Genomic DNA, 26,941 nt, shown 5'->3' with positions numbered 1-26,941 from the left:
TTCCATGAATTTGGCCGGGATCCCATTTCTCTGAGATACCCATGCTCCTTAATGTGGTAGCACCCATCTATGCTGGTGTCGTTAAAGGTGAGTAATTGCTTCCATTATCAATTCCTATTTTCAGACAGTTGTAACTAGGATTTCACTACTGTATGAGTTTATGCGGGTAGGTCCCTGGACCCATACAGCTCTGATGAAGACCTAAGTGCAAAATATCATCACCACCATTAGTATAACCTTGTTAAGTCTCATCACTGTGGTTTTTGTGTGAAGGACTGATTGCATTAATACGGGTCACTGTTGCTGAAGCTTTTCATTCATTTTCTGGGGTAAAATGACAGTTAGATGCAACTGTAGCAGAAAATCATAGAAGAAATGTGAGCCTCTCCTTATAGTCTAAGAATAGCAGAGCATCTCCTTATGACAAGCTGCGTGTTATGCCATTGCTGCAGCCTATCCTTCCACTCTCTGGTGACCAGTAGCGAGTTTCCACATCACTTGGGTTCTTCCTCATCATGTGACAAGATGTTTTTAAAAATCATCTGGAGAGTGTCTGAATGAGGGATCAGGCTTCCTGTGCTGGTGAACCCACTGCACTATTTTTGGGAACTGTGCCAGAGTCCACTCTGGGATTTCTTTGCAGATAAACAAAATGCTGAAAGACTGATTCAGAGACGGCTCCACGCTTTTCTCAAGAGGCGGCTCTCTTCCTTCCTTGCCTCCTACATCCTTTTCATCAATCTGTTATGTTCTCTGATAATCCTGGCTGTGAACTCCTTAGACCAGACTGTCTCTTTTCAGAAGTGTTTATACAGAGCCTGGCACAATGGAGAACATCAGTCCTGACTTGAGGCCCTTAAGTATTACTAAAATACAAATCAGTAAATGAGCAGGAGTAGGGCGGAGCAAAGCTTCGGTCCCTGATTCTATTTGGCCTGATTCAGTGGCTGAATCTCTGAATCCGAATCAAATCAGAGGACCCTTTAATCTCTCCGGATTGAATCGGAGCCCTCTGAATCAATTCGGAGAGGTTTGGAAAGATTTGGCGATTCAGACATAGACACAGCTTTAAATGTTTTTTCTACATAGCTCTAGGTAGCAGGGGTTTGTGAATGCTGCGATGCTGGGGCTCATGGAGTATCCCACAGAAGCGTGGGGGGCTCCCCAGCGTGCTTGGCAGCAGACCCAGAAGTGGACCAGAAGCATTTCCGGTCCACTTCCAGGTCTGCTGGGGGACCCCCGCGCCCCCCAACTCGGTGATTGGTGCTTCCTGGGTCTGGGGGGATGGGTCTGGAGGGCTCGGAAGTGGACTGAAAGTGCTTCTGGTCCACTTCTGGGTTCACCACCGAGCACATAGAGGGCCCCTCCATGCTCCTGTGGGATGCTCCATCTGCCTCAGCATGGCAGCATTCACAAGCCGTGCCTGCTACCTCGAGGTATGTAGAAAAAAACTTTTAAAACTGTGTCTGTGTCAGAATCGCTTATTCTCCGATTCAGCATCTAATCTTCAGACTTGGATTTGGCCAAATTGAATCAGGGACAGTGATCTGAATCAACAAATCGAATCACCATCCCTGATTCAGGCCAAATCCAAATCTGAATTGAATAGGGCCTGCGTCGCACACCCCTAATCAGGAGTAATGCCTATAGCAGGAGTCTCTCCGTGACCCTGACCTTGCTTTCAGACTTACAAATTCCTTTTTTAAAATTCTCGGTTTATAGTCCAACATAACATTTTAGACACTGACTGGAACCTCCGAGGACTAGCACACCTACCGAGGTATCCCTCTCTGCTTCAGTGGAACGGAGAAGAGTAGCCACGATAGCCACCAGGGCAAAGCATGCATGAAATTAGGCGGTGAGAAGGCAGATCGAGCTGCTACTTCAAAGCCCTGAAAAACAGGAATTATGCTGAAATGCCTCCCTCTCTTGGATCCTGATTCAGGAAAGCATTTTTGCATGTGCTTAGTTCTCTTGACTTCAGAAGGAATTATGCATGTGCTTAAAATTATGCACATGCATAAGAGGATGTCTCTTGCTCCTGGTTTTTTTTTTTCGTGGCTCTTATTGATCGTTGTATTGATTTGCTCCTGTTTTTCCCTGATTATATCCGATTCCTTCAGAAGTTGATGCAGCCAACCTCTGTCAAAGTTTTGCAACCTCAAACTGACAAGTGCAACATACTTTTAAAAATGATGCTGACTGGGTTAAGTTTGTGCAATTTTTTTTTGGCGCAAAAATTATGCCTGATTACTACTGTAGTTAGCAACTTAATGTATGAGACCAGACACAGGGGTTGAGCTATAGTGTAATAACTCACATGCCGTGTATTATTAAATAAGGCTGAAGGCCAAGGGCTGTTAAATGCAGCAGGTGTGAATTATTACCCTATAAGTCCCAGGCCTGAGTGTCTTAGAGGAATTATAAAATAGCCCTATGCAAATATACTTAAAAAATGTAAGGACAAATGATCGTAAGTAATTGGGGCAACACCTCAGCTGATGTAAGCTCTTCGTGAAAATAATTGACACCAGAAGTGGACAGATTCTTACACCAAGAACAATTTGTTGTCTTCAATGGATGCAAAAACAAATATAAATAGCGTTCAAATATTTATAATTGGCATCTTTCCTATATCAGTTACAACGGGATCTGTCCATTGGGACCTATGGGACAGCTGCCAAGGGACGAGCCCTTCCTACAGTAGCAGCCTGCCTGAGTCCCTCATGGGCTCTGAGCTTGAAATATCTGAGACTTCTAGGGCATCCTTTCCTGCAGACAGCCTCAGGGGGGCAGGGTTGGGCTGCATCGGTCCAGCCCCAGTCATGCCACAAACGAATCCGAGGGAACAGAAGTTCCCTACGGCGCTCCAAAGTGGAGTGCTTTCATCTGATCTCTCTTTTGTTGATTAATATGTCGCATGATCGGCCACTTTAAAAGTGCTCTGCAGCCATGCATGTGTCACGGCATGGCTGTAGTGTGCTTTCAGGGGCCGATCACACATCAAATGCAACTTTTGTCTGTGCCCCTAGAGTGATACCTGCTGTTCCCCTCTGAGGTCAGTTATTAGAATTACTTCATGGGATAGATGGGGGGAAATGCTGCATCAGGTCTACATTTTGGAAAGTGCTCTTTGATATTAGATACCTAACTTTAGTTCACATCCGGGCTGATTCTCACACTAAAATGGAAAAGAGGCCATTAAGACTTGCAAGTGTTCATTGCATCTGAGCAGACCAATATGCATTGCATTGCTTACCCTTTTTTAAAGTTTGTGATTTAACAGTGAATCAACTACTTCCAGTAAATAAGCTAAATATTGAAGTAGTTCCCTTTGAGAAGAGACATGGTGACAGAGGCATGCACATTTTTATGTTTTAGAAAACTGTTCCAAATAGCAACAGGTTACATGGGCCCTCAGCAGAGTGGCTTATGGCATCATTGGAAACTTTTTGAGGACTTAGCAAAGAAAGGTGGGAAAATCAGCTCTGTTCTCAAGAGCTAAATCAACTTCAGGTTGTTTGGATATGCCAGGAAGCAAAGAACCCTGGTGTGATCAGATGAACTGAACAGCTGCTAGGTGTCAATGTATAACAACGCTATAAAACAGCTAATTTGACGTGTTTAGCTTTTCTTTTTGTTTGTTTCCCTCTAGTGAGATTAGTATTTAAATTGTAACAGGATATTTTATTAATTCCAGAACAGTTTGTTGAATAAGACCTGAAATGTTGAAGACAAACTTCTGATAAATTGAATTGAGTTCATTTCTCTAGACTTTTTTTTTAAGCTGCTCCCTGTAGCTTAGTAGCTAGGCACCAAGATAGCACGTCTTGCAGGAAGCTGCCTCCTCCCCCTGACCTTGTGTGTCTGCTCTAAATGCTGGTATAATTGATAACGGTGTTTAAAAAAAAATACCAAGGTAAATCAATGGGGTAAATGTGTGCCCTGGTTGTGTTACAAAGGTGTTGCTATCTGAAGCTCAGATCCTGCAACTGCTTGTGTAAGGCAGTGGGCATGATTGTGAGGATTGCTCATGCGCAGTACAGAGTAGCTGTGCACAGGAGCATCAGATGGGTAAAAGCTGTAAGCCTGTCCAAGAGTGAGCGGCAAATTCTCCGTGCAAAAGCTTGACTGACCTTTGAGACTTTAAAAAGGCCCTCAAACACGAAAGAGAAAAGTCAGTTTGTCACTAGGATTGATTTTTAAAGCGTCCCTCTGGTCCTTTTGTGGGATACTGCATCAATCTGCTACTCCACTATATCTTTACCACTAGACTAGACAGGTAAACTTCTGCTAAGGTTAAAATGGAGGAAGCCAACATTAGCATGGAAAGCTGAACAGCATTTTAAAAGCATGCCTCCGCTCTATCTTCACTTTTATCTCTGCCTTATCTGGTAATGTCTGGTGGACAGACTTTTATCACAAAGATCTTGTGAAACAAATGAGTGCAGTCTTGTTATGCAGGTGTTTTCAGATGGTATCCAAGAACTAATTCTCTCTATAAAAGTGTTTCTGCACAATATTTTTCTTTGGGTGGTGGTGCAGCTGAATTCATTTTAAACCCTAAACCTTTGAATATGGTTTTAGTCAAGCAGATACAGATAAAAGCAGTAGTAGTTTTGTGGCTATGTTCTAATTTAATAGTTTGAAGGCTAATGTTCTTCATGTCACAATACATCTACATTAATTTTGTGGCTGTCAGAGGAAAAAGGAAGTTGAGCATTGTCTACTGCTCCACTGTACAGTGAATTTCTATAACTTTTCAGAATATAAGCTAGAAAAAAGAGTCCTCCACCTTTAAAAGTATGTTCCCTACCCAAATGTAATACAAATACAGATTTTTTTTTATTTTTTTTTTTTTAGATTTTCCAATGCAAAATACTTACAACTGTAATTGAAGGAAATGAGATGTCATTTTTATGGGTGCAAAAAAGTATGGATTACTGCATGGGGGGAAAAATCATTAAGACTCAGTGATTTTATTTCAAGTTGACAGTCAAAAGTCAAGAACGAACTTTGAAAGCAATCAGTTGCATACAAAGGCATAACATTACTTTTTTCTGCACATAAGTAGAGGTGCACCGATCAAGGTTTTTTGGGCCAGTACCGATGGCTGATTTATTAACCATCCATATCACCTGATACCATTCCGATTGCAGATATGCAGCCCAGCAGATTGGAGAGCAGTGTCTGGCTGGTAAGTCTGTTGGGGGGGACAGGTGTGGGGGAGAGAAGGGGCACGGGGGGTACAGATCAAGGTCCCCAAGGTGAGGGAGGGAGTGTGGCAGGGCAGGCGCTGCCTGGGCTGGAGCCCCGGTTTGCACCGGAGCCCGGGAGGACGGTGGGGAGGGGGAGTGCAGGGGCAGCTCTCACTGCTGCACTCACCCACTCCCTCCCTCACAGCACGGGCCTTGAGCTACCCCCTCCCCAGCCTTGCCGCATGCCCCTACCCCCCACAGACTGGCAGGAGGCTGCTCTCCAAGCTGCCAGGCTGCATTCCTGGTGGCTGCACACATGCACGCAGCATTTATTGGCAACATTATCAGCTACATCGGCCAAAAAAAGCAGATTGCTGATCATGTCAATTTTCCTTTTATCGGTGCCAATACAATATGGACAGATAGATCGGTGCACCTCTATATATAAGCATGTAATGCTTATTGTTGTGGCGTCTGCTTTTGTAGACAGTTTAAATTAATGTTTAAATCAACCTGTCTGAAATCAGTCAATTCTCTTTAAATAAATCAAGCTGTTGAAATGTTTTCTGTGTAAGCAGAAGTTGGAGATTCTTTATTTAGAGAAATGTTTTAGATGACTGAATAATATTATAAAAATGTTAGCATTAAAAATATTTTCTTCTGTTCCTTCCCAGTTATCAAAATGTTGTCAAATCCTTCTCTTTTCATGGGGGAATATGTATTCACTACAATTATTCCCCTTTGCTAATCCTAAAAATCCATTTGTTTTTCTAAAGGGTTAAAACAAACATTCAAGCCAGGGGGTGGGGAGGGATATAGATATATCTATATCAATATCTATATCCAAAAAAAAAAGCTTGAATGTTTGTTGTAGCCCTTTGGAAAGACAAATGGATTTTTAGGATTAGTAAAGGGAAAAAAAATTGTGGTGAATACATATATATATGTGAATTTGAAATACACAAGGCACTAGTGTTTGAGCAGGGTTATGCCATGGTTTTTACAGAAGGGGGCAAAAACAAACACCACCATGCCTTGTTGAATGTTAAATATCGCTGCTGTAACCTCTTATGTCAGTCATTTTAGCTAACAGAAGGTGACTGATCTAATTAGATGTGATCGGCCCTGGCAGCAGTGCACCAAGCCTGTAAATAGGAATAGGACTTAGGATGGCGCAAGCTTCACATTATTCCCTCCATTCATCACCCCCTTTTTAATAAGATTTATATTTGTGTACGTTTCCCAACTCACAAACCGGGGAAAAGCCAGCAGAAAGAGGCAGAGCTGCGTAGAAACCCATGGGAAGGACATCAGTGGGAATAAGGCAAAACTTCCCAAGGCCATTAGGACATGTAGGATCTCAGGGGCTTGCCACAGGACTATGGCTCCTCAATCAGGTCTGAAGATAGTCGCTCTCACCTGCAGACAGTGTGGATCCAGGATTTCCCAAAGCGGGGTGCTGGAGCAGCACACCACGCTGCAGGGGTGGCCGCAGTCCCTGCTCCTAGCCCCGTCTGCTGCACAGTGAGGGCAGACCAGGCTGTGGGAACCCCTGGGGAGATTTTAAAGGCTAAAAAGGAGGTGGAAATATCCCCTCCTTGCTCACACTCCCCTACCTTCAGTACAGCTGGGGGGTGGGGGAGTGCCAGAGCCACCCAGGCTGGGGGAGGCACAGAGGCAACAGGGCACCTGGAAATTCCTGGAGAGCTCCCCCAGCCTTCCAGGTCACTGTGGGGAAGTGGAGCCTTGGCTCCCATCCTCAGTGCAGGTCACTGTGTGCGAAAGCAGAGCCTCCATCCACCCCTGCTGCACCATCCCATCCCCAGTCCAGGTCACTATGTGGGAAAGTGAAGCCTCCATCCATCCATGCCGCCCCATCCCCATCCCCTGGTGCAGGTCACTGTGTGGGGAAGTACAACCTCTGCCCATCCCTGCCACCCCTGTCCCCATCCTCATCCTCTGTGCAGGTCACTGTGGGGAAGTGAAGCCTCAGTCTCCATCCTCGGTGTAGGTCACTATGTGGGGAAGGGGAGCCTCCATCCATCCTTGCTGCCCCTGTCCCCATCCCCGGTGCAGGTCACTGTGTAGGGGAGCCTCCATCCATCCTTGCCGCCCCTGTCCCCATCCCTGGTCCAGGTCACTGTGTAGGGGAGCCTCCATCCATCCTTGCCGCCCCTGTCCCCATCCCCGGTGCAGGTCACTGTGTAGGGGAGCCTCCATCCATCCTTGCCGCCCCTGTCCCCATCCCCGGTGCAGGTCACTGTGTAGGGGAGCCTCCATCCATCCTTGCTGCCCCTGTCCCCATCCCCGGTGCAGGTCACTGTGTAGGGGAGCCTCCATCCATCCTTGCCGCCCCTGTCCCCATCCCTGGTCCAGGTCACTGTGTAGGGGAGCCTCCATCCATCCTTGCCGCCCCTGTCCCCATCCCCGGTGCAGGTCACTGTGTAGGGGAGCCTCCATCCATCCTTGCCGCCCCTGTCCCCATCCCCGGTGCAGGTCACTGTGTAGGGGAGCCTCCGTCCATCCTTGCCGCCCCTGTCCCTATCCCCGGTGCAGGTCACTGTGTAGGGGAGCCTCCGTCCATCCTTGCCGCCCCTGTCCCTATCCCCGGTGGAGGTCACTGTGTGGGGAAGGGGAGCCTTCATCCATCCTGCAGCCCCTGTCCCCATCCCCGGTGCAGGTCACTGTGTGGGGAAGGGGAGCCTCCATCCATCCTTGCCGCCCCTGTCCCCATCCCTGGTCCAGGTCACTGTGTAGGGGAGCCTCCGTCCATCCTTGCCGCCCCTGTCCCCATCCCTGGTGCAGGTCACTGTGTGGGGAAGGGGAGCCTTCATCCATCCTGCAGCCCCTGTCCCCATCCCTGGCGCAGGTCACTGTGTGGGGAAGGGGAGCCTCCATCCATCCTTGCCGCCCCTGTCCCCATCCCCGGTGCAGGTCACTGTGTGGGGAAGGGGAGCCTCCATCCATCCTTGCCGCCCCTGTCCCCATCCCCGGTCCAGGTCACTGTGTAGGGGAGCCTCCATCCATCCTTGCCGCCCCTGTCCCTATCCCCGGTGGAGGTCACTGTGTGGGGAAGGGGAGCCTTCATCCATCCTGCAGCCCCTGTCCCCATCCCCGGTGCAGGTCCCAGTGCGGGAAAGCAGAGCCTCTGTCCCCATCCCCGGTCCCAGTGCGGGGAAGCAGAGCCTCCGCCCATCCCGCCGCCCCATCCCCATGCCGTGCGGGGGGCGCAGGCAGGAGCACCTCGGGCCAGCCGGGGACGGGGCGGGAGGCAGGCAGGGAGGAAGGATTTTCACCTGCTCGGAGGCCGGGACAGGCAGTGGCGCGGGCGGGGCGCGGGGCTCGGCTGGCGGCGGGGCATTGTGACGCGGGGCCGGGCCGGGCGCGATGCGGGGGCTGGAGCCGGGGCGGCGCGGAGCCCCGCGGCGCTGGGGCCGCTTCCCGCTGCTGCCGCGCATCGGCCGCGCCGCGCCGCCGGCAGCCCGCGGGCAGGGGCCGCCCATGGCCGGGGCCGACTTCGGGGCCATCCGCGTGGGCACGCGCCTGGAGATCAAGCGCAGCGACGGGCGCGTCCACCCCGCGCTGGTGACCGCGCTGCACCGCGACAGCGCCAGCCTGACGGCGGAGTGGCTGGAGCAGGGTGCCGGCAAGGGCAAGCGGGTGGACGTGCAGCTCGCCCTGGCTCTCAACCCGCACCTGGCCCCCGCCGTCCAGTTGCAGTCGCAGCCGCGGCCCGGGCCGGCCTCGGCCACGGGGGACCAGAGCCGGACGCCCTCGGCTCGGCCGCGCAAGCCGTCGGGGGACGGCGGCGACTCGGGCCCGTCCGACGGAAGCCCCCCGGGGCAGGAGAGCCGTCCCCGGCCCCGCATCTCGGTGTGTGTCCGCAAGCGGCCGCTGAACCCGCGGGAGCTGGAGCGGCGGGAGCTGGACGTGGTGAGCGTCCCCCACGGGGACGTGGTGATGGTCCGCGAGGCCAAGCAGAGGCTGGACCTGTCCCGCTACCTGGAGAACCAGGTGTTTCGCTTCGACCGCGCCTTCGACGCCACCGCCACCAACGAGCTGGTGTACAGGCACACGGCCCAGCCGCTGGTGGAGACCGTCTTCCGCCGGGGCACGGCCACCTGCTTCGCCTACGGCCAGACGGGCAGCGGCAAGACGCACACCATGGGGGGAGACCTCTCGGCCGCCAGCCAGGACTTCTCCAAGGGCCTCTACGCCCTGGCGGCCCGCGACGTGTTCTGCCGGCTGCGCCGGCCCAGCTGCGAGAAGCTGGAGCTCCGGGTCTACGGGGCTTTCTTCGAGATCTACGGGGGCAAGGTGTACGACCTGCTCAACGGGAGGAACCGCCTCCGGGTGCTGGAGGACGCCAAGCAGCAGGTGCAGGTGGTGGGGCTGCAGGAGCAGGAGGTGGCGTCCGTGGAGGATGTCATCAAGCTCATCGAAGTGGGCAACAGGGCCCGCACGTCGGGCCAGACCTCGGCCAACACGCACTCCTCGCGGAGCCATGCCGTCTTCCAGATTATCCTCCGGGCCAGAGGGAATCTGCATGGCAAATTTTCCCTCGTTGATTTGGCTGGGAACGAGAGAGGAGCGGACACGGGGAACTCAAACAAGCAGACCAGGCTGGAAGGGGCTGAGATCAACAAGAGCCTCCTGGCGCTCAAGGAATGCATTAGGGCCCTCGGGTACAACAAAGCCCACACCCCGTTCAGGGCTAGTAAGCTCACACAGGTGCTCAGGGACTCCTTTATCGGGGAGAATTCCTGTACCTGTATGATCGCTACCATCTCTCCGGGGCTGAGATCTTGCGAGCACACGCTCAATACCCTAAGGTACGCCAACCGGGTGAAGGAACTGGCTGTGGATAGCTCTCTCAGACTGCTCCGCTCAAGCTTAGCCAAGTCCCCGTATGAACTGGATGACCTGAAGGAACCTTGGATGATACAGAGATTGCCCGAGACAGACGAGTTCAAAGTGCTTTACGTGCAGAGAGAGGAGGAAGGCGCTCCCCACCTGTTTACTTCCGATGCCAGAGGGAAAGCTCAGAAGAAAAGAAAAGACCTTGATGAGAGGGCGCTTGTAGAAGAACACCAGGAGTCGCTGCAGTGGTTGAAGGTGTTCCTAGAAATAGCCGAGGAAATAGACTACGACGTGGATTTTTATGCTGCCCAGTTCGAAGCCGTCCTGGGGCAAAAGATCGGCATTCTTACTGAGATCCAAGATAAAGTCAAATCGTTCCGCGCGATCCTCTCTCAGGAAGAGCTGGGTAATAGTCAGGTCGGCACGAAGAGGTCTCGCATTCTGTAAGCCCAGGTTGAAGATCCCCCTTCCATTAAGAGGACAAGTGTAATGATGCTGTGGCTCTGACCACGCAACAACACGAAAGCTTAAAAAAATAACTTAAAACATGTCTGTGGGGATAGCCTGTTTGTTTCTCTTCTCAAACGGTATTTCATGGAAGCATTCTTGTGATGTCTCCAGATGCTTTTTCGCTGCAGACCGCAGAACCATGCTGGGTTTAGGGGCCGATCAGTAGGGAAAAGCAGGAAGTAGAGAAAATTAATTTAATCTTGTGTGTGCCGGTCTCCTTCCTCCACACCCCCACCTGTCTTTAAAATATATATTTGTACCTTGGTAGCTATGGCCTATTTCTGGCATTCTGTCAGGTTGCACCTACTTAAAAACAGCGAGTTAGGTATTTTGAATGATTTAAAAAGGTGTTAGAGTGCAAAGCACTGTGGTTTCCAACAATGATACTTTTGGGAAATGAGGGTTTTTTTGTGCATAGCTTTTTTTTTTTTAGAGTATCTGTTCCTTTTTCTTTCTCCGACTCGTAACTATGTTTTTGTGAGGTGTTTGAGAAGAAAAAAATCCCTTCCTTCACAAAAATCTGGCCCAGGGACCAGACAGTTGACTGGCCTATGGGGGAAAGTGTAGTATCAGAAAGGGATGCCTCTTGAAGGTCTCTAGGGAAGCAGAAGGAGTCAATGCCCTGTATGAAAGGCCTGAAGGAAAATTTGTGAAACCAAAGAGTCAGAAAAGCAGCGTTCACCAACGCTGTCTCTGATAACTGCACTGGACTGTGATAAAGGAATAAGGTGAAACATAGCTTCAGATAGTTGCACCAACCCTGATTCAGAACAACAGACACTGTTCTCGGTATGATACGTTACAACGCACTTACTCTGCAATGTAGAAATGGAAGATGTAGGGCAACACGTGTGGGGCATTCCTGGAAGATGTAGGGAAGCAAATAAGTGAGCCTAAAATAGGTCAAGTATTCATCATCGTTTGCTGGCTTGCCTTCTTCCTGTCCTCCTTCTACCTGATGTCTGCTCAGCTTTTAATACCACCCACCAATCCATCCTTTCAATACCTCCCACTAACAAGACCTCGAACCTGCTGCAGTCGATGAAAGAATTCCCATTGACTTCAGAGGCCAGGCACATGCTTCTAGCATTCCCCGCATGATTTGATTTCAGTCCTTAATTTTCACAATTTCCTTCTGTGTCAAGGGGAGGCCTTGCTTTCTACTTGTCCCTTTCACATTTGGGGGTGTATTGAAGGCAGCAACATCTCTAGTGGTAAATTTATTAGGCACCTATTGTCCTGATCATCCACCAGTAGTGACCATACACATCTTCACAACACTTTAGAAACCTTACTGTCTTAGTAGCCTGTTTCTTTTGAAAAGAAAAATCGTATGCAGGAATAAGCATCTAGAGGGAAAATGAGAATATGTTGGATGTCAGGCTGAAATATAATCTGGCCAGCAGCAAGCACAAAAAACTTGGCAGAAGCCTCCAAAACCCTAAATTTAACATGAGTGGAAAATGGCTCCTCCCCCGAAAGCAGAAAACAGCCTCAGGGCAAAGAAAATCCTTGGAGGTTTTCCATTTGGCATTTCCTCTGCATCCTTGCAGCAGAGGAGAGATGGGGCTATTAAGGAAGACTGGTGGGGAAATCCCTTATGAGCTCCCCAAGTGTGATAAAAGTACATGGCCACGTGCAAGTCTTCAGTAACTCCATGGCCGCCAAGTGGGAACCTCCAACAAGCCATCGCCACTGGATTTCCCCTTTAATTGTGTACGTGAAAATTAGGGTCTACGGCACCATGCAGAGTCCTGTTTCAAACTAGGGGACTGTGCTCACTCTTTGCACCTAAGTCAGGCGCTGACTCAGGGCCTGCAGTCTTTCCGCTGTCCACAAGCTGTGGGGACGCAGTAGTGTCTTCATTACAGAACTAGCATAAACTATTTTGGCAATAAAGGTTATGAATTAATTGAGCTGGGCATATTCTTAGAAGTACAGTTTTAATGAGCTGAGAAAAAAATTGAGCAGGACTGTATGGTTCGCATCCTAGGTATGAAAATGAATATCATTTTTTTGCTGTTTATAATTACATGCTAAGGAGGCTTCCTGGGCCTCCACTCAGAAAGTGACTCATGGGTGCAGTCTGCTGGTTGGTAGGGTTCTTACAGAAGGAATTAAATAACCCCATCCCATTAGAATGATTACACAACTTACTGATTTACCGTTTCCCCTTACTTCCTGTAATTTGGTTATTTTCCATTCTGCATTTTTCCTTTGCTTTAGTAAAATTGCTGCACAGACTGAAATTAATTAATCTTGCATAGGGATGTGAAAAAAAAATCATCCATTTTGTCTTCTGGGGCTTTAAGCAAGATGGGCTGTAGTTTTTGTCTATTTATTTTCTTTCCTGATTTCAGTAGGTTTGCACCCAGAGACCATTCCTTTGTATTTTGCATTTGAAACCATGGATTAAGTATATTTTACAGAAAAAACTTTAATGTGTCAGGTTGAGTGGAAGCATCTTGCAATTTGGAGTGTGCCAGGGCTCGGTATATAATAAAACCCAAAAATCAAATAGAGTTGCTTTATTTTACATTTACATTGCTCTAATAACTAGGAGTCTTCAACTAACTGGGAAATCATAATTAATTATATTAAGGCCAATCATTCACTTAGCCTATTAAACATTAGAAATGTATTTCTGTTACATGTGAGTATAGTTGTGTAAAAAACGCAGAGCAGCTGCTAAAATTAACACAGTCTAGCCGTTTTGGTTCTCTAATGCCTGCCACGTAACTGTTATAAATATAGTTACATCTATCGTTCTGCCGGTATCTACACTTGTTCTTTTCTTATCTGTGTCATCTTTGGGGAAATCTTCCGGCCAGTTTATTTTTGGACACCGCTTTTAGATATGTCAGTATCTCTCACTGTCGTGCTTGTCTTCATTCTGGGCCAGATTCTGCTCAGAACCCCATTGACCTCAGCGGGGCTCCATGTAGTCTGGCGGACAGCGGGTTGCCCCTATGAATTCCCATCAATGACTGTTTCAGTGATGGGACCCCTTCATCCAAGAGGGAAAAGAAAGCTGGCTTTGTCCCATGTCTCTGACTATTCCCTAATTTTGGATCTTGTCAAGATATTTTTGACTATCCATTTTTTTTATTTCCCCTAGCTTAGTGTATAAATCTGTCTTACCAGAATTGACCTCTACCTTGACTGTATTTCCGTTGAAGACATTGTTAATTTTTCTCGCTCCCTGTCTCAATTCTTTTTCTCTATGCTAGCTTTTTAAAAGCATATCTCTTAAACCTTGAGTGGGCTGTACCCTCTATAGAGCAGTTGGACCCTTCACCCCATAACTAGGGATCTCTGGAATTCGTTCCGGAAGTGCGCAGCGTGGTATCTTCTTTAATCGTATAGTTTTTCCCCTGTGCCCCCCTCACCCCCTGCCACTGATTGGCGGAGGAGCCCCATTGCTCGCCACCTGTACCTGATGGCCGAGAGGCAAAAACCATGGTTTTAAATATGTTGCAGTTTTTGTCTCCCAGCCATCAGGCACAGGCAGTGAGTGATGGAGCCCCTCTGCCACTCAGCGGCAGGGGAGCATGCGGGCATGCCAGAGGGACTCCAAGATTAAAGAAGCCGTCACATCGCACACTTCCGGTGTGAATTCTGCAGACCCCCTACCCATATCTAATCACACGCATCAGCTTTCTGTCCAATGAAGAATTAAATTAAAACTCACTGTATTTGTTTCGAAAGAGTCTGTTGCTTTGCTCTGTGACCTCATGTCTGTTCACCTCCCAATTACTCCTTCAACTGTGATTTCTTTTCTGGCTTCTGACTCTTCATCTGTGGAGGTCACTCACCTGCGATCTTTACATCCATCTGGAATTTCTCCTTTTCATTCTCCCTCCAAATTTCTGCCAGCCCTCAAGTCTGATAATATTTATTGTTATTTTTTTTAAATACTGCACCCCCTGGAGTCATGTAATTCTAACAATCATAGTTTTAATGTATCAAAGTAAATTTCTACCATCCATGGTTGTAGAGAAAAAGCTTGAAAGAGCGAAACCCAAATACCAAAGTAACCCCAAGTACCATTAGGCCAAAGAGGAGAAACCCAAGTACCAGAAGGCCAAAGAGGAGAAAAAACTTTTTTTTGTTTTTTTCATATCATGATTTGGGAGGTGCTGATTTGTGAGTTTTTTGCTCAGATTGGTAGAACCTCACTTATGATTGACTTTGTGAAGTAATGAAAGGAAAAACCCAAGGGACAGACACTACGGCTGTGTCCAGATGTGCACAGCTGTGCAGTATGTGGTGCCACAGACATGTCTGCCATGCCACATACCACACGTTCAGCTGTTTTCTGTGCTGCAAGGGAGCGCGGGGGGGGAATCCCCATCCAGAGGGCCAAAAAAAAATGCAAAAAAAAAAGGGGGGTTGTACATGTGCGGACAGTGTGCACTGCCCAAAACCAGAACTGGGCCAGCTGGACCCAAACTCCGGCTGCCAGCCAGGCTCTGAGCAGCAGGATCACTGCTGCAGGCACAGAAGGCCCCTAGGACTCCAGCAGGCCAAGACCAAGAATGGTAGCCCTGATATACTGCATACCACAGGGCCATTTAATTTAGCCAGGGAGAAGTAGCACTCCCACATCTTGCAACTCTCAAAACATGTAATTCTCAATGTGCAGACAGGTCTCCGCTGCGCCCGATCAGCAAAGGATGCGAGTCGGCTCACTTAGGGACCCTTGGTTCTTTAGCCCCAATTGTACCATCTCATGCTGCAAACAGCTCTGGAGGTTTCCAGTCCTTGAGTGCCAGTGAAAAGGGTAGCTCTCACAGTGTCTAGTGGAGCACAATAGTTTGACACCCTACAAAGGACTTGCAGCTTCCGTACAGCCAGAGGATCTGGGAAAGCAAAAATGGATCCTGCTGGGGCAGCTCTTTCCTGCCCTGCACTGCTCAGTTATCAACTAAGGTGCTCTGGATCTGCCCATATATTCCTTACTTTATAACTATCAGCTTTTACAGCTGAGCATATCATCATTAGACTAAATCCTGAGGGTCTTGGAATTTGTCTTGGTTGGTTTTATTTCTGCCCAAGCATACCCTAACCCAAATGAGACTTTCTTGAGCAGATTGGCAGTTGCTGTTGATACGTTGCTCCAGCCTGCAACATATGTGTAGTTACACACCTCGATATTTGTATTTTTACAGATGCTAGGACTTTGCCTTTTTGAGGTGCAGGCTTCTCTGATTCATTGCAACTAACCCAAGAACAGTGGTATTAGAAGTACTATGAAACCACATCTAAACGAAAGAAAAGCTATTTTCATTGAACGTATTTCCCATACCACAAGGTACTGTTTGAAGTTCTAATGGATTAAGAGGCAACATTTCATTTCAAATTCTTCCATTTCCCACTTTGTACCGAGAGCTAACAACCTTTCTCAATATGTGCCTGAAAGATGATTGATGAGGTCCCATGTATGCCTTTCCATTTATTTTTTACAAGAGCAGGTAACATCTCACAGGGAACTTTGAAAGGCATTCTGCTTTGAAACCATTCACCTTACATCGTACCTCTCTCTATCCTTTGATGTTACTAAGAATTGTGTACATGGAGACAATGATGTTATTCCTCTGGATGTGCCTTGAACATTTCCCAGTCGTTTTATGCTTCCACGTTTAGTCATTCTCTTGTTTATGACCCCCTAGTCATTTCCTCAGCAGCAGATTGTGATGTGACATACAAGGATATGATGTCAAGCACAGGAAAATTAAAAATAAGAGTAGGTGAAGCCTCAGACCTTTTCTGAGAAAAATCCCTATTAATAAACAAACAGGGAAATGAAATATTTAGTAAGATTTGTGTCACAAAATTGTCTATATATCAAGCCCAGACTGGTCTACTAACTACAAGAAAACTTCCCAGGAAGCCCCTTGACAACTGCTCCAGCATCTGCTTTCTGTTGCTGTGAGGCAGTCGGTGCCTTGAGGTTATTTGAGATACTCCAAATGCATAGAAATCAAGCCTGCCAAATTCAAGTACAAGAAAATGGCAGGAGGAAAATGTGGCGGGTCAGACACCGGGACACCTGCCCCCCCAACCACCCAGCAGAAGGGTGAAAACCACCAGTCCATTCCTGCTTGGACCCTGACCTTGGCTAGGGTGAGGGTGAATGATTTCTTTCTGTTGAGAGGTTTTTCTCTCCAAACTGAAGTGGCTACATTTAGTAGGCCATATGTGTTCCCCTTAATTGTGCGTGGCAAATTTTGTGGGTGTATTTTGTTTCCGGGTGCAAACTTGAGATGGGCGCTCATGAAAATGAGTTCCTGGAAAAATCTCATGTGTGCGTGCTGCTTCGTTATTGTCTGTAGGAAAGTGCAAAGTTGGTTCCCGCATTTATTATAGCTGCAGTTAAAAAAATCTGATGAAAATTCTGGCCCAATGTTTTTTGTTCCTCTCTCTATATTTCCCTTGAGTTATTAGCTGATCTAAGTCTTTCTGCATTTGCTTTTGACAACAGTACTTATTTTTCTGAGCAGCTGCACAGGTAACTTTTCACCTTGTGCATTATATTCTCAGTTATCTGAAATAATGCATGTTTAGAACACAGCTGGGTAATTTGTGCTTAAAACGTGAACCAAAAAAAAATTAAAAAAAAAAAAAAAGCTATTTAATATCCTGTCAAATTTCTGTTGTGTCTGTTTCTGAAATCTCTGTCCAAGGCTTGGTCCTTTCGTTCTCATCTGCTAGCCTTTCCTATTTTGCTTTTTCACCTAAGACCTATGTCTCCATGGCCCTGTAGCTAGTGTGGGCATTTACAGCAGAGCACAAGGGATGCCGTTCTGATCTGCTGCCACTAGGTTTCCTTTCTTGTGTGCGTCCTGATCTGGTAGCCTTTTACACCCAACTTGGAGCAATGTAAGTGAACACCGCAGGGTGTAGTTCAAAAGTGCTTTGCTTGTCTTTTGATTTCCTTTTTGAGGTCCTCTCGTCGTCTTCTGATGCTTTGTGGAGTCTCTTCTCATGCCATATGACCACCTCTAGCGTTCTTGATGATACTATCAATTACCTAATGATCCTTTCCCCCTTATTGTTTGCACCAGTCCACTCACTTTCCTGTACTTCAGGTGGCTGCTTCCAGAAGGAAGCAAAAAGACAGTAAATCAGTTTTCAAAGGAAAGAAATTCAGACTCTGAAGTTCTGCCAACCTTTCAGACCTGCTTTGAAAGTTCCCTACTTCACATTTTTTCCGACTCGCAGTATGGTGGCAATAAACTCTTTTGGAGTATTTAAATGTACAAAGTCATAGTAAAAGGATAATCTGTATGATGGATTTTCTTCTATCCATATTTATTCTTTTAAACCCATGTGTATATTTTTTTCAGAAAAGAAAAATATCTCCAGGGGACTAGATTAGTGTTAAAAAGATATCACATATGTTCATGATTTTCCTAGCATCACACTTTGACTTATCCATGCTGCAGAGCAGAGGGAGGGTAAGCCACCCATAAACTCAAATCTCTTCAGATGTTTTTATTGGCATAACAGTGACATCTATTGTTCAATGTTATATAAATCTGTAAAATCCTCAGCTGCTGCCTGCTGGTACTAAACTAATATTTTTTTTTTGTATTTAATAAGACGCAAGTATTCACAGACAAATTACAGATTCAAAGGATTCAGTAACAATACATGTGATACTACAGTTGTGCTACTATGCAGAATAATACGTCTAATTCCTTTGCTGCAGCAGGATTTAGCAATCGGTATGGATTGAGGCACTCGCTGTCAGTGAGCTGTTTGTCTAAAAAGGTTTTATTTTTATAAAAACCTGGTTATTGTCCCTGCCACTTCAGTCTACTGTGATGTAGGAGCATCTCCTCCACGTTGTAGATATTTAGAGCCTGGGAAAATCCAAACGTGGACTTTTCTTTAAAAAAATCTGACTCTCAATGATCTATAATGTTTAATAACACTTTGTGTTTTTATGAGCTAAAAAAATGCCTGCATAAAAGCCATTTCACCAAATATTAAAATGCAGCCACAGTTAGGGGTTTATGATCAGTTGTGAAAAGTATAATGTAACCACCTGGCTTTGCAGTAGGGCCTTTGGGAGAGGTAGAAAAGAATTACCCAAGGCAGAATTAGATTTACATACCATGCCTAACACCCCAATTCTGCCAAAACAGACCCAGGAATCTTAATGACTTCATGTCAGAGCATCAGTCCTGATACCAGCAGATTGACCAAGTATTGCACCAGTAACTGAATTCTGAAATTTGGGAGAGGAATGGGTTTGTTTGGGGGCGGGGGGGGGAGGGGGGATTTTTTGGGGGAGTGAATTCCATCCTCCCCCTCCACTCTTGCTTTTTTGACTCCCTGTGCTCATTTAGCAGCAAATACAAAATTCAAATAGTAAAGGTTTTAATATAGAAGTAATGAAGTACCAGGGCTAGGTACTGTGTCAGACACCGCCTGATTAGACTTTCTGATTCGCGGGCTAGAACTCATGGGAACAGCAACTGTCTCTTTTACTGCCTTCTCTGTGAAAACAGCAGAAGGCTACGTACGCTCGTTACTATTTTATGTGATTCAGAGGGTTCGCAGTGGAGAGAACAGAGATGAAAATATATCTTTAATATTGGTAAATGGAACAGCAAGCTCAATCCCTTGAAAAAACAAACTGTAGATAACCTCAGGAACAACACAGGATCGTGGCAAACAAACTGAGCTCTTGCAGACCTTTTGGACCCTTGAGTATAAAGGAAGGTGATTTTAATACCAGGATATTGATGTGCATATAGGCATGGATGAAGGAAACAGGCGTCACTTAAGTATGTGCATAACTTTAGGCATATCTTAAGATCCACCATGGAGTTGTGTACAGACCCAAATAGCTGTGGGTTTAAGTACAAAGATATAAACATGAGGCATGCACCTAATCATGCCTCCCATAATTAGAGATCACGAATGTTAGTCCTTGATCCAGCAGTGAACTGCATATGGACATAGCCATCTTTGAGGTGATACTGCAAACAAAAACCTTCTCCTTTGAGGTATTATCCAAACTTCATTAGGCATCAAGTGCTCGCCTACTTGCAAGAGGCACCGTGCGCTTCAAACGGCTACTGGGATTTTTTTTTTTAAATCAAAATTGGATTTGTTCGGGCAATAATAAACTAAAAAGACCTTAAATCTAATATGATGCAGAGAGATCAGCTGTGTTCCAGGCAGGAAGGGAAGATTTTTCAAAGGAACGGTTCGATATCAGCTCCCAGTGAAGAGCAACGGGAGCTGGGTGCCCTATTCCCCTAAGTTGCACTGAGTAGGTTAATAAACACCTCTTTATCTGCGTTTGAGGTTGCCCATGCTAACAAGGTACAGAAGAGCCAAAGGCAAAGCTGGTTAGGAAGGTATCAAATAAATGTTTTAGGGAGTCTTAAAATGCTGATTTATCAAAATCAAAGCTTTTCCCCACACGTGTCTGATGAAAAATTTGTTGGAACGTCTCAGCTTCGGGATGAAAGTTGTGGTGAGAACCAGAGATGGAGAGATCCTGGGCAGAAAAGCTAGCAGTCCAATGCTTGGAGCATTCATTTGGGTTGTGGGAGATCTGAGTTCAAGTCCCCAGTCTAGGACAAAGGCCTAGTTTGCCTTCCAATGCAAAAGGAAAATGTCAGCTCCTTAAAGTTTTGTTTTCCAGCTAAACCTAATTTAAAATAAACCAGATACTAGATAAGAGAGGGGGCTGTAATGGTTTTCTTTCTTTTATGTTTTTCACTTTTAATCCACAGTCTCCATTAGGGGTGGGCAGCCTGTGGCATGAGTGCCACCAGTGGCATGGCAGCCAAGCGGCACATGACAGATCAGGGAGGGGACAGACAGCAGAGCAGCAGATTGGGAAGGAAGCAGAAGGCCGAGCAGGAGGTTGGGCAGGGAGGACAGTATGGAGTAGAAAGAGCAGCAGATCAAGCAGGGGAAGGGGATCAGAGTGACACTCAAGGACAGTGGAGCACTAACTTCTGAAATGCCAAAAAAGTTGGCCCCCGCTGGCTTATATCATTTTACAGGGTTGGGAAGGCTCCAGGATTCAGTATTCGTGTTAAAATTTACAGCATGAATTGTTAAACCAAGTTTCTCATCTATTGTCCTCCAGAGTCATATAAACTCACAGCTAATTTGATGTGTGCCAGCTTCCTCTAGAAATGATTACAGCATGGTAGCATTCAGCTGAAAAGTAATTGTAATGGTGTTTCTAAGGAGTTATATTTAAGTTCTAGGCTTTACAAAGAGAAGAACAGTTATAAACACAAGTAAAGGACATTTTAGAAGGTTTGGGCAACCATCAGCTATGAAAGAAAGAGGCTGCATACATTCAAATTTATCATTGTCTATATTTTGGTGGTGTCTAGGAACCCTTATTGTGGACCAGAACCCACTTGTGCTAGGTGCTATACAGACTCAGTAAAAAAGAAAGTCCCTACTCTAAGACTTTACAATAAAAGTTTAATATAAATGCATACAGGCAGGTAAATGGGAGATTTCTATGAAATATTGAGACAGTATTGCCAATGTGATAAGTATGTCACAGTACCTCAGCAGCTTAACTGCTGTCAAGCTTTTTATAGGCATTTCAGAGAAGAGTACCAAAGAAAGTTTTGAGGATGATAATTACTCTTATGGATGTTTCAATGAAGTTTCTGTTATGTCTGAGGGGCAGAAGGAAAATGCTTGTTTGAAAATGTATCTAGAGGGTGCTGGAGGGTGGCAGCCAGAGCTGATCAGAAGCAGGAGTCAACATCTCAATGGTGAATGAGAGATGATGGGTATGATGAGCGCTAGGGCTGTGCGAAATTTCACTGGCAGTGTTGTTTTGATGCTGTTTTGACTCGTTTGGAGCTCAAAACAGCAAAATTGAAACAAAACAGAGAGCTTTGAAACAGCCTCGAAGTGAGGCAAGTCGAAAAGTTTCGAAAATTTCAAAGCGTTTTGAGTTTCAAAGCTCAAGCTGGGCTTGCTTGCAGGGAAACAGAAACTAAAGTAAGGAGAGGGAGGGGGAAGCGGAGGGAAGGAGTGCTCTCATTATTGGCTGTAGCTGGCCAGTGACTGTGATCCTTCCCTAAGGTCTCTTCCAATCCCAGTGCTCTGGGGGAGGGATGGAAAAACTGCATAAAAGGCAGCATTGGTTGAACTGCCCTGCTTTCTGCCTTGGTGTCAGTTGAATAAGGGCACACCTTAACACACACACAGTGTCACCCTCCTATGTCACGAGTTTTGTCTGTCAGCAGCTAGAGGTGCAGGGCCCCAGAACCCCTGCACCAATCTCCTTGACAGCTGGCAGGCTTCGTGGCCACAGCAGGGGCCACCATCCCTGCAGCTGTTACCCCGCTGCACCTTAACACACGCCGTGTAACCCATGACATGAGTTTTGCTTGTCCGCAGCTTGATGTGCAGTTTCCCCCAAATCCCTGCACCCATCTCCTTAAAACTTGTCAGACGTTGTGGCCTCAACAGGGGCTACCATCCCTGCAGTTTTGACCCCGCTGTGGCTTAACACATACACATGACATGAGTTCTTCGCTTTCAAGACTTTGAGGTGCAGTTTCTCTGAAACCCCTGCACCTATCTGCTTGAAAATTGGCAGACTTCATGCCCCCAGAAGGGGCTACCATTCTTGCAAGGTTCATCTAAATCAGGCCAGAAATGACAAAGTTATAGGCTGTTTTGAGTTTCCCCATTATACCCTATGGGCGAAATGTTGAAACAGCATTGAAATCACTGTTTCGACGAAATCAGATGGAACGGCGCTTTCAAATCAAAACAAAATTTGAAACAAAATATTGTTCCATCGAAACACCGAAATGCAAGTCGAAACAGAACAGTGCCATTTCGCACAGCCCTAGTGAGTACAGGCTATAAAAGATCTTGGAAGTCAAATCTAGCAACTTAGGCTTAATGTAATACAGAAAAGGGAGCCACTGGAGGGATAGAGAGAGGAAAGACATGGTCAAAGAACTGGTCCTGTGAAATGATCTTTGCAAGAAAATTCAGGCTTACATGTTTTTTAAATGCCTTAGATCCAAATCCTGGTTCCTTGGGTAGAACAAGAGTAAAAGGTATTCCTCTGTTAAAGCTTTATGTGGGTGAGAGTACAGAATCAACCACTTTCCCCAGGCACCTGTACTAGATCACTGCATAACAGCACTGCTGCTAATTTAAAACACACAAGCCTGAAAATTGCCAGCCAGCCAAATGAGGCCCCAGTAAGTCTGGAGACAGGGAACTTGTCTTAGACTTTGTCTATGCTGCAGGCAGCAACGTGAGGTTGTGTAAACGTACCCTGTTGGCACTGGATTTATGACCCAGATATTTTGTTCCAGGTGGACCCTCAGACTGACCACGACTTCCTTCATTTAATAATAGGCAAATGTTACTGATAAACAGTGATAGCAGATAAGAATAATGCAGGCAAGGCAAAAAAAATCCCCCCTCCCACCCAGATATATGTGTATAGACACACGTATATGCATATTTTAATTACATACTGACTACAGTGTAGATATGACCCTACTGACGTCCCCAGACGATGTAAATAGGGATGACTCCCTTAACGTCAATGAACTGGTGCTGATTTATATCAGATGAGGTTTTCAGAACCTCCCGTGTCACATTTAGACCAGACAGTAGCCTAGGATTACCCACAGCCAGCTCCTCCATTTTTAAGTATGACCTGCTTTGACTACATTTCCTCCTGAGCTCTTTTTGAAAACCTGCCCCACCAAATTTAGGTGCCTAAATCCAAACTGAACTCTTCTGACATTCTTCTGGCTTGTATGTACTGCGTATTCATGTAGCAGGCTTCATTGGCACTAACGACCAGACTTCCTTAATCCCAGAGGATGGCAATGAGCAGACATGCCCATAAGTTGTGTGAAGGAGTGACACAGATCTTGTAATTTCCTCTTGGCAGATGGCAAAATGAATTGAAGTGACTGGGCTGACAGCGAATTTTGAGAAAAGTGACAATATCCTCCAGACGCAGGATGTTTTATGATCCTCCAGCCTTATCTAACCTGGGATTTTAAAGGCACCTAAGGAAGTGAGGGGCACACATCTCACTGCAATTCAAAAGGAGTTAGGCATTAACTCCCCACAGGTGATTCCAGAATCCCAGCCTTATGCCTGTATTTATTGTCTATGAACTTACATCCTATTAAACCTCAGAAGCAGCGCATGACTGATAGTGGGTTTTAGAAATCAGCATTAGCAAAAGGCAGGCCACCCCCAATCAGAGTGGGGAATAGTAATTTATTATCCATTAGGTGACTTGTCAATCAAATGCGGCTAACAGAGCAGCACACTTTGAAACAATCTGTGCAGCCTCACCCAGACTACGAGCTGGCTATAAAAAAGGTCAAATTGGCAAGATGAATGCTTTCTTCCTGTTCAGACATTTTATCCTTCACTTGGGTGACACATGCTGCTATCTCTGGTCAAGCGAGATTATCAAATATCTCTTGTGCCTGAAGTCACTCTGATCCAACTGCACGTTTCAGCTTTGGAGAAAATCCTAAGCTCTTGGGCTTCTGCCAAGTGTTTATAAATAAGAAAAGCAACCCACTTGCCTTGGTGATGCCTTCATTGCAAAATATACCTTCCCTAGCTGTTTCCCACAGCAGCTCTATTCTCCTTGAAATGCAGACATCCTACTGCAATGTCAGGATGTCCAAGAAACCTGCCAGATGCTGATGCAGTGAAGCTGCAGGGCGACTTCAGCAATGAAACAAGTAGGCTCTGTCAATGGGAATACTTAATCACACCGTGTTCTTTCTCTTCTGCCCACATTGCACAGTGCAAGAGGGTAAGTGGCCTTCGAAAGAAAGGAGACCCAGCCTGGCTGTCTTCAGCTACTCTGTGCCAGTCCATGCCTTTCTCCAGATTTCTTATATGATTTCCTTAGTGTCTAAATCTTGCTGACTTCACTCACAAAAGCAATATCATTGGGTGAGGCAATCAGGATTGCATGGTAGGGGCATCCTCACAACCACAGCCTCTTTAAAATAGTGAGCCCTGCTCAGGTCTCTGAAACGATTTGCCCATTTTCAAGAGAGTGGGTGCCAGGTGGTGGATCCTGAGTAGATGAAACACTCCCTGTAGCCTGGAGTGAGATGCCTAAGCGGTGCAGATGGGTAGGATTTAAGAAATATCTTTGTGTTCAGTGTTTCCTGCTGGGCAGGCAGCTCCTCACTGAGCATGCTGGCTCTTTGGGATCCCAGTTTGGAGTTTGCAGCTATCCCTATTCCACTGACTCTCAATCAGGGTGCTGTGGCACTCTGGGGTGCCTTGAGATTCCTTCAAGGGTGTCACAGGGTGCCAGACAATGATAGCATTTTGGTATGCAGACATGATTCACAAGATTAACCCAGAGATTTCAAATAGGAATCCATACTGCCATCCTGATCTGTTGGAGTCTTTCTGAATCCTTTGCAACAGAAAAATTACTTGATTGTTATTTTGTAGTAAAAAAACATGAATGAAACTAAGAGCTGGCATTTCCCAAGGGGTGTCTTAGATCTAAAAAGGTTGAGAACCACTGCCCTGTGCTCTGTAGGGCTTTTAGGTGTCCAGCACACGACTCCTGAATTCTCCTCCAGGGACAGGTTTGTAAAACCCTGACATTGTCATGTGTCCTTTAGGCCCCTAGCCCCTTATTGGATCTAGCTTGAAGTTTCTTTTTTCTTTTCTTTTTTTTTTTTTCCTGTCATTTTATGTCTTGAATAGTATCTATGGAAATTAAGCTATTTTAGATTAAATGACATATAGACCCTTCTTTCATAGGATTGCAGAAAATAGCATGTGTTTCAAAAGCATAAGGGTAGGAGATTTATCAGGGCACTGTCTTCACCAATGAATATTTCAAACAGGCCATATAGACAGGTGCTAGTTCAGGAAGGGACTATACCTCTAGGAGGCTAAAGAACACATCATTCAGGATCTGACTTTTAACACAAATGAAGAACAGTAAAGAGGAGTTGTTCTCTGAATGCTCTGCACAGACCTGCCCTGAGCGTGCTGGAGGATGGGGAATTAATCCACTCTCTGATGTGCACCTGGCTTCTCTCCTGACATTTCTGTAACTGCATTTCTCTGCCATTTGCTACCTCAACTTTGGCTAGCAGCTGTGTAACCAGGAGTGTAACCAGCCTTCCTGGCCCCTGGGAAGGATTTGGGAACTGTACTAGCTTCAGATCCTGACTTCAAGTATGTTACTGGCATGTCCTCATTCTTACTGCAATTTGGATCTGATGTACATATTTATTTGTCATACTCTAATAAGCTGCCTCTGAACAGCTAGCTAGCTTGCTCTCTAAGGAAAGATTAGACCAGCCAGTCTCTTTCTGGAATAAGAGGCAACTGAATTATTTATTTTCTTTTCTTCTTAAGAAGCTTATCACATGCTGGATGAAAGGTCAGGAATAATTAAGAAAAACGATGTGCACTTGAACAGAAGAAGTACATGTAAACTAGCTAAACTGTTGTCACTATGCCACTCATGTGTAATAGGTCACAGCTGGTCTAAGTGAAATCTTGATTCAAGAAGGGAGTATCTTGTATCTTTCCTGAAGCTGGCAGTTTCGAAGAAAAATGCCACAATGATTGTATGAAGGTCATTCAGTGTCAATTGCTGATGTCCACTTTAAATAATGATAATATAAGTATAATAATGTCCAAGGTTTATAGAGCGCTGTTCATCTCTGAACCTGACAAAGGAAGTCAGGATCATTATCACCCTTTTACAGAGAGGGAAAGTAGGAAACAGAGAAAGGAAGTGAATTTCCCCTAATCATCAAAGCAAGGCTGTGTGCAGCTGAAAGAATTAAAATTTTGACATCAGAAGAAACACTTTCAGAATGTGAGTCTTGAGCACCGGATACCTTCATTTTCCACTACTCAGCTTGAGGCAACTCATTGTTAGAGATATGGCACTAGGTATTTTCTGCATGTGTCCAGTGCCTTCCTATTGTCGTGAACTGAGGTACTCGGTCACTAGTTCCTCTGGAAAATCATGGCTTATATGATCTTGTTTATGCACCCATTTCCTAAACTGAAATCGGTTTCTATTTTCAAGTATATTTTACAATTCTAATAATGGCTTTCTATGATGGGACTCCATCAGTTCCTGTGTTTGATTCTAAGGTAGGTACTTTTTGCAAACACGGATATAGATGTCCCAGATAACAATACTCAGGAAATTGCAAATGAATACATTGTGGGCCCAGGGACTCTAAGTTGCACCTCTTGTACAACATTGGCATTTGTTTTGTCTTTCATGTCAAGGTTGGATTGCTATGGAGACATAAGATAGTTTGGAGAATTATGTAGGGAACATATAATGGAAACATCCTCTA

At 45.9% G+C, this 26,941-nt stretch overlaps 1 protein-coding gene and 1 long non-coding RNA gene across 2 annotated transcripts in view; both read left to right on the top strand.

Moving 5' to 3' along the window:
• LOC132252199 (uncharacterized) overlaps positions 1–26,941 on the top strand; it is a 258,300-nt gene that overhangs the window by 204,450 nt on the left and 26,909 nt on the right. The window lies entirely within an intron of this gene.
• LOC102567919 (kinesin-like protein KIF2A) lies at positions 8,650–13,086 on the top strand. The gene has a single exon (XM_059732086.1). The coding sequence runs from the start codon at positions 8,700–8,702 to the stop codon at positions 10,503–10,505; it is 1,806 nt and encodes a 601-aa protein (XP_059588069.1). The 5' UTR covers positions 8,650–8,699; the 3' UTR covers positions 10,506–13,086.

This window comes from Alligator mississippiensis, chromosome 8 (genome assembly GCF_030867095.1).
Source record: "Alligator mississippiensis isolate rAllMis1 chromosome 8, rAllMis1, whole genome shotgun sequence".
Classification (NCBI taxonomy): domain Eukaryota; kingdom Metazoa; phylum Chordata; order Crocodylia; family Alligatoridae; genus Alligator; species Alligator mississippiensis.
Note: the sequence above shows the minus strand (reverse complement) of the source record. Positions and strands in the feature narration are given on the sequence as shown.